This window comes from Branchiostoma floridae, chromosome 6 (genome assembly GCF_000003815.2).
Source record: "Branchiostoma floridae strain S238N-H82 chromosome 6, Bfl_VNyyK, whole genome shotgun sequence".
NCBI lineage: Eukaryota > Metazoa > Chordata > Leptocardii > Amphioxiformes > Branchiostomatidae > Branchiostoma > Branchiostoma floridae.
The window spans coordinates 11,314,752-11,331,372 of NC_049984.1; the positions used below are offsets into that span (position 1 = coordinate 11,314,752).

At 39.5% G+C, this 16,621-nt stretch overlaps 2 protein-coding genes across 3 annotated transcripts; one reads left to right on the forward strand and one right to left on the reverse strand.

Moving 5' to 3' along the window:
* The first annotated feature begins 74 nt into the window (after window positions 1–74).
* On the forward strand, window positions 75–11,462 carry LOC118418682. Of its 2 annotated transcripts, XM_035824675.1 has the most exons (9): window positions 77–402; window positions 2,669–2,718; window positions 3,187–3,296; window positions 5,823–5,965; window positions 7,784–7,892; window positions 8,314–8,499; window positions 8,885–8,953; window positions 9,258–9,366; window positions 9,762–11,462. In XM_035824675.1, the coding sequence occupies exons 1-9, from the start codon at window positions 242–244 to the stop codon at window positions 10,046–10,048; spliced, it is 1,224 nt and encodes a 407-aa protein (XP_035680568.1). In that variant the 5' UTR covers window positions 77–241; the 3' UTR covers window positions 10,049–11,462. The 2 variants fall into 2 exon arrangements, with proteins under 2 accessions (XP_035680569.1, XP_035680568.1); XM_035824676.1 differs by lacking the exon at window positions 7,784–7,892 and having other exon boundaries at window positions 75–402; window positions 8,379–8,499.
* A 633-nt stretch (window positions 11,463–12,095) lies between these two features.
* LOC118418683 lies at window positions 12,096–16,228 on the reverse strand. Its single transcript, XM_035824677.1, has 3 exons — window positions 15,795–16,228; window positions 14,018–15,097; window positions 12,096–13,872 (listed from the first exon to the last, which is right to left on the reverse strand). Exons 2-3 carry the CDS (start codon window positions 15,075–15,077, stop codon window positions 13,550–13,552), a joined length of 1,383 nt encoding a protein of 460 aa, XP_035680570.1. The 5' UTR covers window positions 15,078–15,097; window positions 15,795–16,228; the 3' UTR covers window positions 12,096–13,549.
* Window positions 16,229–16,621: the final 393 nt, after the last annotated feature.

Consider the following 16,621-nt stretch of genomic DNA (forward strand, 5'->3'; position numbering starts at 1 on the left):
TATATTGCTTCTAAGTGTCGTCATTGACCTAGTAACAACGTGGTATAGTCCAACTTGAATAATTAAGAGTTCTCGCGAGATGATTGGTTATGAGACTGTACGAGACTTCTTATACAGGAAAATGGCGGCGGAATTTTTGGTTTGACTTTTTGGCTGTCCTTCTATCACTGTTTTGTTGGTGAGACTTCATCCTCATAAACGTGCCAAAAAGCTGACGGTTTTTGGAGGACAATGTAACGGCATGCAGGCAGGGTCAGGGCACAGGCGTGCAGCGAGCGCTGGTTCGGAAGTGCGGTTGCTCCGAGAAACGGCGTCGCAGCTGAGGAGAGAACTGGTTGAAAGTCGAGCCGAGACGCAGAAAGCTACAGATAGGCTACACACCCTCATCGGTCTTGTGAAGAGGTATGAACATAAAGTTCCGTGAAATATTATTTGTGGTTGTGCATTACATCCTTTTGGAGATATCATAACAAAATTAGCTTTAAATATTCTTTTGGAACTTTATCTCATAACTCTACTCAGTACTCTGCCCTACTAGTAGTACTTCGGTCCAGCAAGGAGGTGAAGATTTTAGACCTACTTGAACAGATCTTGGGTTATACTAGTGAAACAACCAGAGAGGCTAGTATATCATCTATCAATTCATCCAAACTGATTTGGCCTTTTCAAAAAAATAATATTTTATGCCAATGTCAATATACTTTTGTTGGGAACACCAGAAACGCCCCACCTGCTTTGTTCAAGGACCCACAGTTCCTAGTTGGTACCAAGGAGGTTGAAAGAGGGAACCTCCTTGTTGGTACAAAGTTGGTTCTCAACTTGCTGAGCTTGCACAATCATCAGATGGCAATCGTCAAGAACTCGGCCTTGGTGGTTATCTAGGTGTTGGTTTTGTTTTGGCAACTTTCCTTCTTCTTTGCAGCTGTGGTTTCCTATTATCGTAGGAGTTAATGCCAAGTCTGAAAAGATGATAAAATTCCTGTGATTTGTTCGTCTTGAACTGCTTTTGAATATGTATTGTACATCAGTTTGTGTCCATAGTTTTATTTATGTTCCACCTCTATTGTAAGGACCTGGTATCCAATAATAGTTGAGAAATAGTTAAGAAAACTTCATTCTCAACTTAGTAACTGAGAAGTACAATTAGTTTTATTGAATTCAAGTTGAATTGATATAATAACTCAAAGACTACGTACTATTTACAGCAAAGACTTGGTCTAACCTCATTGTAATTTTGTATATAACACCATGAGCCTTTTATATCCTTGATTACGCGGAAATCTTTACTTTTACCTTCACTTTTGTAGTATCTATTCAATATTTAACGAACCTCAGCCTGGCTCAGTTAGAGAAGTCTGGTCAATGGAGTAAATGTGCATGAGTAGAAACTTGCGAGATCTACTAAATTAGATACTTGTGCACTTATAAAACTTAAAGTGTCAGTTTAGATACTAATAGTAATACCTAGTTTATCCCCAGTTACTGTCAAACTTAAAGGTATATTACACAAAACAAAGGTACATTGTAAGTCGTTGGCTTGATATCTACCAGTATCCTGTTTATGCTGAAGGAAGTCCCTAATCCTTGGAATTTAGCAGGTCATTTGTCTGGCTTAAAGTGTGCTATACAATTTACATTTACACAGGGATTTATGTGGACAATGCCAAGTTTTTGTCATGCTGATAGACCACTCGGCAGGAGTCTATATTGTGTGACCTTGATTGTTGAGATCAGTCTGGAACAAAATCAGTCCGACAAACGAGACAAAGGACTGGTAACTGGAGTACTGGGGCAGCTTGCTAAGTATTAGCACTAGTAGGAGTGGGGTTTTGTTACTGTTGTTTGGAAAGTTATGGTTTCTGTCAATGTCGGCTATGAGCGGAAGCAACAGTTCCTGCGGTTTAGAGTCGCAAAAGTGTAAATAACCAAGTGTATATAACAAGCTTTCAGACTAATCTGTTGTGTAATGGAGGCCATATCCTTGATAAGAACACTTCACAGCTTCCATCTTGTTTACAGATTTTGCCACCCAACTCTTTTCTTCAGAAATGGGGGTTCCAGTTTTTAGAGCACTAGACTTTCTGTAGTATAATATTAGTACTAGCTCAATCTTTGTGGTTTATTTATCATCACAAAATGATATTATTGAAGGAAATCCTGAATTATACCTTCAAAACATGTCCAACTTAACTTCAAGAGACACAAAGCCAATGTTACCTTGTCACCAAATTCCTTAGCTTAACTATATATAAGTCTTGGAGCCTGAATTAAAGAAATTCCAAAAACACATGTAACCTGCAGATATGGCTTAATGCCTGGGATGGATTTTAGTCCAGAAGTGTGTATTGAAGCATTTACATTTGCTTTTAAATGTGTTTTTACACAATGAAATGTGTATTTTAAACAATGAAATGTGTATTCTAAACAATGAAATGTGTATTCTAAACAATGAAATGTGTGTTTTAAACAATGAAATGTGTATTTTAAACAATAAAATGTGTATTTCAAACATTAGACTTGAAGGATTGTTGCTATCAGATATTTGGAAAACCAAATACATGTATCTGACTTGATAACAGTTAAAGTCTAAAATTAAAACTTGTCCTAATCATCCCAAAAGCTAGAGTATTAATGCATGGATATCATCATTGTCTCCAATCTATTGCAGGGCGTGGTCAGGGGATGAAACTGCTGCGGTGCATGTAGCAAATATTGTAGGTAGGTCATGCCCTTCTGGCTCTTCTACTTTTACTTTTACAAAAGTTCACTTGTTAGTAAACTGGTCTGGTCTGGTCTGTCCATCACAATTAGCAATTCAGCCAATGATAACATTGCAGTTATCAGTTCAACCAAGGAGAGAGTGGCTGCATATCTATCGATTGTTTGCATTTTGATGTTTATTTATTTTGGATATATTTCTATGTTTTGACGGAGGTGGGCTGGGGTATGGGATTGGTCTACAGACTTTTCCAATCATGGTCAGTCTAAAGGCTGTTTGTTCCTCTTTCGAGTAAAATTACATCTCCTGATATATGATCTATATCATGAGCTTCTAGTTTCCTGTACATCGTCACCACAATTGGACAACTGCAGTTGGCTGTATTCTATCAGTGAATCTCTAATGCCAGGCCATAAAACAATGGAGACGGTACCAGTGCAACCATGAGCTTCTGTTCTTCTTCACAGGTGTAGCCCCACCTTCCTTTCATCCGGATACAACAGCAAAGGGGAACTTAGGGACAAGAATGTCTGGGGACCAGGAAGAGAAGAGCTTCAGACTCACAGCTCTACCGAAGGTATTTGTTTGTTTCAATGTTTGTTTGCTTGCATTCCATACCAGGTAAACTGCCACAAGGCATAATGCATCAGGTTTGTACTGAACACTGGAAAATGAATATCCAGACAGATTGATTTGATCCCCTCACACAGGTATAGCCTTGGTGTGGTAGGTGTTCAAGGTGTGGCTCTCCTCAAACACAGGACTGACTTATCCAAGTGACATCAGGAGACTTTGAAGTACTATGTTTCAATTTTTGAAACAGTTGCAGTGTTGGAACTGTAATTTTAATGGATAGCACCCAAGTTAGTTAACGTACTCTTCGATAGTGACATCCAACCAACCAACCAAGGCAGACAATAACTCACCAGAATGGCACCTAGGCTACATTGTAGTTTTGGCAACTCATTACTCTTAATGTACAAACGGGACTAGGGCATTACTGTTGATTGCATTTGTTGTTCTGCCCTTACTCTCCTGACAGCTATCAGAATATATAGCATTCCTCATGGAATTCATTGACTTATTTAGCTGTTTGCCCATTTATTCTGAAGGCCACAAATATATCAACAATGCTCATGTAATTAGGACAAGGCTAACATGTTCTCCTCTGTGTGTGATATATTTCATTACGGCCCCATCTACAGACAATGGCAGTCCCTGCACTCGTACAATGTTACCCTAGTGGTTTGTGGAAGTTCAGTCTATCACTTCTGTTGCTATGCAGGAACATCTCCCCAAATTGACAAAGTAATTCAGGGGTCAATGCCTGGAATAAATGTAATGATTGGAGCGGGCATATATCACTTCCAAAAGGAGGTCCCCTTGAGTATATGACATAATCAGCCACAATGCTATATGTACACATAGAGCCACACCTTAAAAATAAGTCAATAGCTCCTGCTGCTCTCCTAATCAAATGTTTGTATAGCTGATTACACCTTTGTACTGTAGGATTGTCATTGTTTGAATGAATGTAGAACGTAAGCAAAGAAGCAGGGAATTCCCCAAGTCCAGAATGATGTCATAAAATTTGTCAAGTACAAATGCTCTGATTATCACCAAGTATTGTGTTAGACATCTGTGGTTATGTGGAACTAAAAACTAGTTACTATATAGTACTAGTATGCTTGGCACTTCAATTTGTCTACATGTATACCTAGTCTATCCCGTCCCATTATGAATTATGTAACAGCCAAACATACATGTAACAGATTTTAATTCTGTATTACTTAACTGTAAACAGTTATAATTGAAATGGTTGGAGCAATTTTAACATAAAATTTGAATTGTCTTACAAGCCTTGCATACCACATTATATACAGCCAGAGCAAATAACTATCCCAGTAATGACAACTGCGATTGTAAATGAATTCAGTCCATTCCAGGCACTAAAGAAGTATTGATTTGTTGGTTGCACAATATGGTACCAATTTGTGTTGTAAATGTGTACTTTGGGGAACCTGTTCCCAGTCGGGGAATAATCTAATTAACTTAGTATTCTGACTTAAACCAAGGATTAGGTATAAGTGTGCCAACACCTCTATGTGATATGGTACTAGTTCTGTAGGTGTGGCTGGGAGAGATACCATGTTACACGTACAGACACATTGTAGATTGCAGCATTTCTATGGTCTTTATGTTACAGGGTGCACCAAACATTTTCTTACATTTATGTATGTAAAGATATCAAAGTATACTAGTATACATCATATTCTTGACATCTAAGTGTTAGAAAGATAACAAAAATGTCTGTCATGGTACTTGTTTAAGAGTTTGATAGCTTGTAACTCAGTTTCATTATTAGGTTATTACTTAAATTTAAGTGGTGCACCCAAAAACTTTTTGGTGCACCCAATTTTTTAAGCTGGCCGTGTTTTAATATCTAGCCTGTGGGGAAAATTGCCTTAGAAACTCCATCACTACATTTTCCTACCTATCTACATGCATCTGCAAACTTGTTTCAGACCCTCAACACTGTTATCATAGCTTCATAAATGTACAGTTTACATACATTATTACATGTACATACACATCTTGACTTTTATCAGGGGTTAGAGCAAGAACAATTGAATTATGCAAATTAAGAATCAAATTGGGAAGTACTTTTATGAGTACCTGAGGGGTAAGCATGCCAAAAGTAAGTGTCATTATAGACTAGATTCTAGTAATGCAATAATGATTTATTGACCCAGCTTGAAGTACAAATTATAATATTGTGCACTTTAACTTGATTATAATCAAGAATACACTTTCTTCTATTAAAAAAATGTTCTTTCATTATTGTGCATCATACTATATTATCTTCTTGATAAGTAAATATTTATTTGATTGATCTTTTGGTGCTGTTCCAAACTATACATGCCCAAGCTCCACTGTTCCTGGCTGGTTTAAGGTACTCTTCTTTTTGTGTGGGCAAATGAAGTATGCTTCCTGACTTTGGCAATGTCTTGCAAAAATTTATAAAAGTGCATTGTTTAACTGAGAAAATAGGTAATTCTATGAGATACCCTGACAGTATCACCCATGTTCCTTCACCCCACAGTCCAGAGCGGTGAACAACTGGGCGTTGCTGACAATCCGTGTGCTGAACAGAGAGTACTGCATGCTGGAGGAAGAGCTGAGACAACAGCAGCACCAGTATCTGCACAGGAGGGAGATGTTCATGAACGAACAACTGCAGGACAAGTCAGTCTACTGTACATTCACTTATTTTTTAAATTTGCTGGACAAGTGAAAAAGAACAGGAGAAATGTGGGGTTTTTTTTCGCAATATGTGCTTGAAACAATTCTGCAGTACAGTAGTAAGTATGTTTGTGGTGTCACAGAAAAAAAAAACTGCAAAAATAAAAACTACAGTGACTGCAAACTTTTCAAGATTTGCAGTATCATCTTTAAAGTTTAAAGATTCATAGAGGGGCGGCTAGTTTTTATTTTCCTGGAGACAATGTAGCCTAGCCAACCAGAGCAAGTTACTGTGAAACTTCATACACACTGTACAGTTAATCTGTACCTTGAATCTTTACCTTGAACCGCAGCCAGTCGATACCCTTTCATGGGTAATAAGGCTGTCCTAGTTGTGGCGGTAGTAGCATCAGTATGTGAAGCGGTACTCGTGTAGGTCTGGATGCCTTCCCCACTCCTGCCCCAGTCTTATCTTGAACTCATTCACTGTCCTGCTATTGACTGTGCTCTGTGAGAGTTTATTCCAAGCAGGGGTAGCTCATGTGGGAAAGAAGTGTGCCCTCGGGCCTGTAGCTTTCTGAATTTGATACTTGAACTGGTGTCCACGTGTGTTTGTTGCCAAGCTTGATGTTAAGACAAAGGTTCACATTATAGTTATAGCAAACTTATATTATGTAGCCCATTAATTCCATCAACACTTTGTCACATCTGATAATAGCTGATTCTTGAATAAGAAAGTTCAGTCCACTATTGTGTCTGAGCCTTTTCCTGCAGGAAAGATCATGTTCCCTGTTGACACCTTGTAAAGTGGCACTTTCTCTGGTCCAGACAACATCCCTCCTGTTTATATCAACTGCCACTTCCTGCTTGTCTTGTTGATTGGGTTTCAAAGCACAACAAAACCTTGACCTTGCCGTGCCCTCATGCTGTCTATTGTTCAGCTCACAGGGAGACAGAGAGATTTTCAATGCCAAGAAGGCATTTTTGCAGCTATTATCATGATTGATAGAGCCATTATACTGTATAATGTTTTCTCATGTTTTCCTGTAGCTCCAAAGCAACACAAGGTTCATTTTAACGTTTTCCCTGCTGCCTAGCCCTGCAACCAATACAAATTTGATGTAAAATAGCAACTTGAGCATGGAGAAGGCTAAAAAGATGAACATAGAGTCTTCTTACATTGCTAGTAGGCAGCATTCAATAGTCTCATCAGGTGAAAGAAGAGTGTTGCTTGTTGTATACATCTATGGCTGAGAAGGTAACATTAGCCTTCACACCTGGAAGCTTAAGGTCCTCTGCTAGGAAGGCTGTTGTTCTTTTGATGGCTCACTTCATGATGTTTCCCTCAGTACTACTTAGCGTTCATGACCATAATTCAAAACCCTCTAGGTATCAGCTGGAAGCCTCACACATACCTTCTCTTTTCTATGGTAACTGCCTATGAATTGAGTTAAAAAGATTAAAGTGAGCCTCAAACTTCATAAACTGAACTTGGCAATTATTACTATCTACAAGTGTTTAGCTCCTTATAGATACATGAAAAGCTGTAGACAGAAAAGAATAATGTGAACTTAAAACATGATCAGGGCTTCATTAGCTGTCCATCTATCCCAGGACGGAAATTTGCTTGTTAAGACAGAAAAATTTCATCATAAGTGTTTTCGTGAGCTTTAACAAGGAAAATCAAAACATCTGCTTCAAAACAACAACAAGTGGGGAAAAAAATCTTCAAAGCTGGAGACAGCCACATGTGGAATAGTTCTCACATGCAGAATGTATGTTGAAATGATGTCACAGAATGTGATATTTCTCTTCTTATAGTCCAAGCAAAGTGAGAATATCATCAGCCAAGAAGAGACCAACACTGGGAGATGTGGGCAGACTTGGAACACCAACAGACAAACTGAACACAGCCACAGCACCCCCTCCTGTTAGTATGGTCCTGTTTAACTTCCAGTTCCTTTCAGAGAAGAGAATATATAACAACAGTTAATCTGGCCAAACATGGCATATAAAAAAGTAGCTAGACCACAACATCTTTATGAGTTGTTTTCAAGAATCACCATACATTGATTCAAAATTCCACATTTTTGTCCTCGTGACTCTGTATGCTTAAGGAAGGAAGATATCACATCATTTGTGTCAACACATCGAAGTCCCCGATTATTAGAGTCATCCTCTGCTTGGAGAATAACAATAGGTAACATACAAGAAATGTGTCCAAATATCTATTGATTATGTGGGTTTGATTGAGTGAATGAAACATTTTTAAGCAGAGGACAACTCTAATAATCGGGGACTTCGATGTGTTGACACAAATGATGTGATATCTTCCTTCCCTACACCTACAGAGCCCAGAGGCCACCAAACCGCCCCTCCCCCATGGTCGCTCCCCATCACATGGTCACCTGTACAGACCGGCATCAGGGAAACGACCAACGCTACAGGACGACAGCATTCACTCCCTGGTCGACCTGTTCATCGAGCCCACCTACAGTGCCAAGAAAAACAAGCTGAAGGAGGTCAATAGAATGAGGGTATGTAAAATTGTAAAGGTAGTCCCATAGTATTTTTAAAGGGGCAGTGGATTGTTAATTTAGCATTTAAGCAATTAAGTCAGATACCCATTTTACACCTGGGTGGTGTGAGCAAAGTTGTGTCGATTGTCTTTGTAAAGGACACAGCCGTAAAAGCCAGAAACAAAACCTGTGACCTTTGATCTTATGTACGCACTAGCCACTTGGTCAAATACATGTAAAACCACACATATGTAGAAGTAACATATAAGGACAGCTTTGTCTTTCTTTTGAAAGTCGTGTGAAATTGCAATGAATTGTAATCTGTGAAGTAAGTCACACTAGACTAAACTGAGGAAGAATTAATCACTGTATGCTTTTCTTCTCCACATTTTGTACTCATTAGGAAAGGGCAGGAAGTGTTGGAGAAGATTCAGAGAAATACTATCAGAGCTTCTCAGAGAGATACCCAAAGGTATGTATTTTATGCTACATTAAGATTCAGAAATGTGTGTGTAAAAAAATATTATCATATGTATTACTTTACAATTTGAATAAAATATTCCAATTTGAATGAACCACACCCAAACACGGGCATAGGAATTTAACAATGACAAAAACTTATACGCAATGATGTTAGATGTTTTTTAAGACTTTTTATGTATTTCTGCCAATGGAAGTTGCAATGACAGTAGAAAAATTCAAACTGGCTAGAGCCCTGATCTAGCTGTAACTATACTTATCAAAGCTGACATTTAGTGTTTCCTCCTGCCATGCAGCAACCAGACTTGTACAGTGCTAGTGAAATACTGGACCAGCGGAAGCGCCCAGTCAGTGCCAAGGAGCTGAAAGAAAAAGATGCCATGAGGGCCAGACCCAAGTCTGGAGGTATGAGAAGTGGTGTATTGTAAATACAGCTCTAGCCAAGTGGAACTGGGCATTGCTTTCAGGTCACTGGAGGATACAGATCTCAGTCATGTTGCCTGTGTAATTGGGTCCCTGAAGAATATGTGTAAATGCACATTGATGACACTTCACCTACATTTGCTGTGGTTTCTCGCTGTACACTAAGAATGACTTTAGTTCTTTTTCTTTTGTTTTAATGTATTATTGTATTAGTTTTTCAAAGTACAAGTAAAATGCACCAAAATTTGCTATATGTGTTGTATAAGCCCTGGAATTACAGAATAGTTTCATCACTGCACACCCACTAATTTAGCTTAAGAAATATATTTGCTAGCTTTGATATTTTCATGGACCAGTGAGCTTCTCTTTCTTTTTAGTTAAACAGCAAAGCAAGAACAAGAGTGAGGTGCCAGACAAAGCCAGACCCTCCTCAGCCCAGGTCTTCCTGACTCAGAAACGAGAGTCCAACCCAGTTCTCACCAAGAACGAACTGAAGGAGAACAAGAAATCCAACACTACAAAGCGACCAGTGGTGAAGAAAAGTGAGCAAGCTGAGGCATTTGCTAAAGAGCTGGTGCGTATGGAGGAGATGGAGAGAGAGTTTAAGAAGACGACAAAGATGCTGCAACAGAGACTTGGTATCTCAGGAGAAGGGGAGGTGTGATGCTACCTGGTTGGCAATCATACCTGTTCACGTTGTGGTCTGGCCATTATGTGTGTCAAACCTTTCAGTTTGCAATTGGTGTGGAATACATATTTTAGATACAAAACTCCCTGCTGCCAATATCCTAGTTACCAACACAAATCTGGTGCCAAAAGGCTACTTCAGTGTAAAATTTTTGAAGTGTCGGAACATTCAAAGCTGTGCAAGATCAGGTTCTGTATACAGTATGTGTAACATCCTATCCATTTATTTCAGACTGTAACTTCCTTTCCCTAAAGTAATCAACACAAATGTACACTCAGTCGAAATCTGTTCAAAATAACTGCAACCCGTGTACCATCCCTGCTATTTTCCTGGAGAGCCTAATTGCATGAGGGTATTTTTTTTGTCTGAATCAACAAATTTTCTACATCAAACTTGACTACTACACATTATAGATATTAAAGTCATTGTAGTTGTTTTTATTAACTGTACTTTTCAATCGAAGAGTTCCTGTTTGTGATATTTCAGTACCCATACATATGAGTAATGGATGCCTAAATTTTATTTAGGAGGTGCATGGTTGTGAAATGTTACTTTGAATTCTTGATCAACTGCTGGCAATAATTGCCAGAATTGTTATTCAGTAAAGAAAAAATAGATGAGAAAAACACAGGGTTATTATTTTTTTTTTGCAATAAATGAAGTAGATTCATTGTTAGTGTTATGTTAACATAACCAAGGTGGAATGACAGATTTCAATATACCTTCTCATGAACACACAAGTGGGTACTTCTCGTAATGAAGAGACTGATGCAATGCTAGGAAGGCAGAACTTGCGGCACAATTTTTGTTCTTTCAGTTTGTCATAGAACGAGTAGCACTAAGACTTCTCAAAGTCGGGGAAGGAAGCTACAAGATGACCACAGATGACAGTGTGGTGTGGTTGTGTTGGTGAGAGTTTCTATGACATTTAGAGAGACACTGGGTGAACTTGAATAAATGAATAGATAAATTGTTGCTGAATAACGCATTCCGTGGTAAATCAGAGATATCCAAGCAGATACTAAGGCAATATACTATTTTTTACAAGTGTAATTCCTAGAGATGGAAGATTTTGATTGACAAAGGAATTAGATACGGAATTACATGTATCTAATTGTATTTCATTATACTATGTCAAACATTCCTCTTCATGAAACTGGCTGCAAATTCTAAGACGATACAGAGAAAGAAAGTAGAATGGTCCTCTCTAATGATGTATTGACTGTAACAATATTTTCATAGCATATAATTTGTGGCATATACATACTTTTATAATTTGTGGACTTGTCCACAACGGTTGCAGTAACTTTTCATGAAGGAAAGTTGATTAATTTAGGGCTCAAGAGCTGCAGGACCTGAAGTAACTGCAAGGTGTCATCATTGAGCAACTTACATGTAAGACCCCTGTAAGGCTAAGGTTACATTTCCATACCAGGGCCCGGCCGGGCTGTTTGTAGAAACGAAAAATAGAAGTGTATACGTTAAAATATGCACAAGTAATGCCTACGACTATTCTCTTGATGTCTTATGTAGTTTGGTCTCTTTTATATCATACCTCTCGTTCCCGAAAGCTGCCCGACCGGGCCACAGTTTGAAAATGTGACGTAGGAATGGTGTTATTATAGTTTTATACTTCTATTCTTGTAAGCAAAGTGATAGGTACAAATCCTCACTTGAGCTGGAAGCTCTTGTAAACGGGATTGATTTTTCTGTCTATCCCTTTTTCAGATAACCATCTCATTACTTTTATGAAAAAACACATTTTGCTTCTCAAATCAAACAACAAAAACAAAATTTTATACTTGAAACAGCCATGTACTTAAGTATGTACATGAACGTTCTACAGGCCACTTAAGGAAAGATTTACAGGGAGATAGACACTCCTTGCTTCCTTTGGCATCTATAGGTACTGATACGTGCAGCTACACTGTAAACTATGTAGATTGCTGTAAGTTTTGTTAGTGTTACATCTCTTATGAAAGAATTTATGTTTGATGTAGTTGATCTCTTTTGAATTTCTTTAGTTCTATCCTAGCTTGTAAAATAAGTGAAGAATTTGATTTTAACATATCATTTTTGTAGTCCTTGTGTATCAGCTCATGTACTTTGTTTTTGATGATCATGAGGCCCTCTCATAAGGGATTGCTTCTTAATCTTAAGCCTTTTGTTGACTTATATGGCTTTTGGACTGTTCCCCTTTATCTTCCTTCATGGCCATATCCAGAGACTCCCTTTGGACAATACCACATAAGTTGAAAGGCTCTGCTAATTATATATAATAAATGGGCTGAGGATTCAACTTTTGTGGATGTGGTCACTAACCAGCTGTCAGCCAATAATAGAATTGACTTTACCACTAGAAAATATTTCTGTGATTCTATGATTTGCTGACAGCTGGTAAAATAGAAACTATGTCCACAAAAGTGGAAACCTCAGCCTGGATTATCAGAACCTCCCCATGGTATATTGCATAGGGCACAGGCAAGGCTCTGTGTAGGAAACACCTGTGTGTATTGTAATACATGATATTGCATTGTTGTATACCTGCACAATATTTGTGCATTGGCATTTAGTGTCATGGTGTCGCAGAATGGTGTTCGGTGGTTGTGTAGAGAGATGTGGTCTTTGATTTGGATGTGCAAACAACAACTTAATGAAATTGTGCATAGTGCTTTTTACATGTCTGCTGCAAAATCCTTTAACTACTAGTATTTGTGGCATGTTATTTCTGTATATATTTGTTGTCAGTTTGATCTGCAATAGCTCAGTAATCTTATTGTTGTACTTTGTTCTATTGTGAACATTTAATTTCATAATTGTGAAAGCTCTCAATTTTATTCATCATTATATGAATTAGAGTTATGGTGTAACAAATTTCTGTTTACATATTGTGTGCAAAAATCCCAAGTGTCAAACATCCTTCATACAGCCTGTGTTCTTTGATCATACAAAATAAAAACAACAAACATGCCGCTTTATACAGTAGTAGAGATTGAGTTGTATTTGAATATCCCGCTTGTTACCAATCTGATTATGTATCCATTTTTCTTTGTCTATTGTTCCATAATTCTCCTGACAACAAATTATGATCGCTCTGTCAGACACTTAAATAATCATCTATATTAGGCCACAGCAAGTAACTTTTATGAATAACTCAGAATAAATATTCTCTGCAGACTCGAAAGCCAATTTGAGTGCACAAAAACACACGCCTGTGTTTTAAAAGTTGTAACATGACATTGCCGGCAACAAGAAATCTATTTCCATGAAGAGAAAGAGCCAGCACGTACTAGTATCTCTATTTACGTCTTAATCTGCACACCGATACTGCAATAGCTCTGTGTTATATATGAATTCTCTGCCTGCCACAAAACAAGTGCCTGTAGCAATCCGTATATTGTACTTCTGTGCCACGTTTGGCTGATAAAACGGATGTTAGATTACGCCTATTTTACATCACTATGGGTGGATTCCTGTTTAATCCGACAAGTTCAAGTGCATCTCACTTGCCAGCTCGACTTTGTCCAGTATGTCCTGACTGTTCCCAGAAAGGACTCTGAAGTTGAAAATCCCTGGGCCAGGATAACAACGTCTCCCAGCCTCCACACGGAAGATGCCGTTCCCATCTGTGCCATACCGACGGATGTAGTGGAGAGGCCAGGTGATGGAGGTTGTTGACCCCTCACGGGGCGTTAGGATGATGGCTGGGGTCACCATGTCCACTTTCAGTTCGTACGTTCCGCACATGCCGAACGCTCGGGAGGCGTTGGTCTGGTTGACGCAGACGATGCATTTGTAACCTGAAAAGTAAACATCTGTTTATATTCACCGAAATGTCAACCTTGCAACTTTAAAAGGAATACAGGTTTTGGTTATTTTGTTATCTGTTATGTCCCTCACATTTATCTACACCACATTGCAGATGTTTAATTCCATAAACGTTACCTTGCTCCTCTAGCTCGTCAAAATGCCGCGGATTGGCATGGTAGCAGCGCCCTCCTACGACCGGCTCCATGTCGACATGACGGTAGTCAGCCCATGAATCCGGTTCCTCCTCCAAGTGTCCTGCTCCTGTCATGTCCCTGCTGTCAAACTCCTCGTTTTGAGATGATGTCGAGCGGAGAAGGGCTGTGTCACACATAGGCGGCTGTGACTGGAGCCCCGGAGAACTCTCTGAGTCACTGACTCCAAGAGAGCGTGAAACAAACTCCGGAGAACACCCTGACACATTCCTGACTCCAGGAGAATGTGAAACAAACTCCGGAGAACACCCTGACACATCCCTGACACCAAGAGAGCGTGAAACAAACTCCGGAGAACACCCTGATACATCACTGACTCCAGGAAAATGTGAAACAAACTCCGGAGAACACCCTGACACATCACTGACTCCAGGAAAATGTGAAACAAACTCCGGAGAACACCTGGACACATCGCTGACTCCCGGAGAATGTGAAACAAACTCCGGAGAAAACTCTGACATATGACTGACTCCAGAAGAACATGAACCCGGAGAACACTCTATCCCGCCGCTAGTCAGACGAGACCGCGGGGGGACGTTGACGTACACGTGGTGCTCAAAAACATTTTTGGCCTGTCCAAGAACCCTGGGCACTGGGATGTGATAGTCCATTGAAGCTGCACCATGAACTCCTTCTCCCTTGTTGTATTTCACATTGGGCACGTTAATGTATTCAGGTTCCTCTGACTTCATTTCAACATATCCAATATCGGACACAGGACGACTTTGCCCTTGTGTATTAGATCCAATGCTGCGGAAAGTGCCGAACTCACTTGCTCCAGTCATGTAGCTTTCTTTCTTACTGCTGTGCCTGTCGTCAAGCGCACCGGGATAGCGAGGCAGCCTGGCCATGGGAACATATCCCTTCATGTCGATCGTTGTGCGAGTACTGGCTTGCGAAGGTGGCCTTGGATATGAAAACATATACCTGGCCTCTTCCTCAACAGGCCATTTCCGCGGACGGGAGTATCCGTTTGCGTCCATGTCACGGTCGAAGCCACGGCCTGTTAATCAATAAATGAACAAATAATAGTTTCAAACTTTCATAGCATATCAGTTTGGCAGTAGATTTTAACGCTGGTGACAACCAAATATCAGATACGTACGGTCGCGCCATGGCCGATTGAAGTAAGAAATCCGATACTTTTGTAAGGCATTCGTTGCACGATCACATTCGTTGCACGATCGTCATAGGATCACCAACTTGCGACTGTCGTACATATGTCGCACACATTTCAGCTACTAGTGTCTTGTTACGGAGAAATCTGATCGTTGCAACATGTCAGTGGTTAACATTAATCTGGTCACGGCTTGTTTGAACGGCATCAAATCGTATGACGGTCTGCACGAATGTGACCGCGCCTTAAGAAACTGAGACCAGTACAACACTTGTGTTTGATACTTTCGCTTTCAACTTTCACACATTTTCCGCTGAAATGAAAACAGACTCATTAAGACAATCGTGTTATGGTAAGCCCCACGAGTACACAACTACTTCTAGACATTGACAAGTAGACTTAGTTAGCAAAAATGCGCAAAAAGTATCTTGATGAAGTTCCGATACGAGGCGAACACCTCAAGTTGTCAAACGTCACAAAGAGACTTAAGCTAAGCTCTATGATCATAACTTTCCTCCGGAACATTTTGACAAGATTTTGATCTAGACTTTGATTACTACAAGTACCTTTCCCCAGCAATTACCTTCTGCCAATCTTCAGAAAGATTAAAAACAGTCCGATCGTGAAAGGACGCCCAGTTTCGCGCTCGCACTTTAATGTCTACGAGGAAGTTAGCACCGAAACACCATGAACTGATGACGTCAGTAAAGGTCAAAGTGAAATGGTATTGTCTTTGACACCTGATACTCAGCATACGCAACACCTATTCAATCGCTCACCGCTAATTTGAGGACGACACAGTAAGAGATACACAAAAGGCAAAAATGAAAGTGCTTTCAATGGAAAAGACAGACTTTACCTTGAAAGGGTTCGTGATATAGGAAGCAAAACGAGCGAAAGTGAAAGTTTTTATTATCATTAGTTTTTTTTCCGTGATGCATAGCAAGGACGTCTTACTAGTATATAAACTCATCGGACATAGCGAACTATCTTAGTTGAACGTTAATCGTAGCAGCCAGCTCTAATTCAATGGTAAGCGTTGTCCTTAAACTATTCGTGATGCGTATATTTAGCTCGGCCGAGTTGTCAGCGAGCTCTAAATTAGGAGGAGGCATGACCCTGATGCCTACGGACAAATGGCAGAGTTTCTTCGTCGGCATCAGGGTCATACCTCCTCGTAATTTAGAGCTCCCTGATAACTCGGCCGAGCTAAATTCTTGATTTGTAAAGCCGGCTTTAACTATTCGTGATGCGTATTGTTTGTTACCAGAATTCGCTCATCGTTGATTACTTTTCTTTATTTGCAACTTCATGCCCTGGGGATTATTGTACATGATAGAAACCTGGGCGACATGCATGTGACGATGAAGAGTAATAAACGTTAAAATTGTTGTAAAAAGAAACTATCTA

Coding starts and splice junctions, on each gene's coding strand:
- LOC118418683 (XM_035824677.1), bottom strand. CDS start 15,077: ATGGACGCAAACGGATACTCCCGTCCGCGGAAATGGCCTGTTGAGGAA. Junction 13,873..14,017: donor TGACGAGCTAGAGGAGCAAG/GTAACGTTTATG, acceptor TTTACTTTTCAG/GTTACAAATGCATCGTCTGC.
- LOC118418682 (XM_035824675.1), top strand. CDS start 242: ATGCAGGCAGGGTCAGGGCACAGGCGTGCAGCGAGCGCTGGTTCGGAA. Junction 3,297..5,822: donor GACTCACAGCTCTACCGAAG/GTATTTGTTTGT, acceptor TTCACCCCACAG/TCCAGAGCGGTGAACAACTG. Junction 8,500..8,884: donor AGGAGGTCAATAGAATGAGG/GTATGTAAAATT, acceptor TGTACTCATTAG/GAAAGGGCAGGAAGTGTTGG.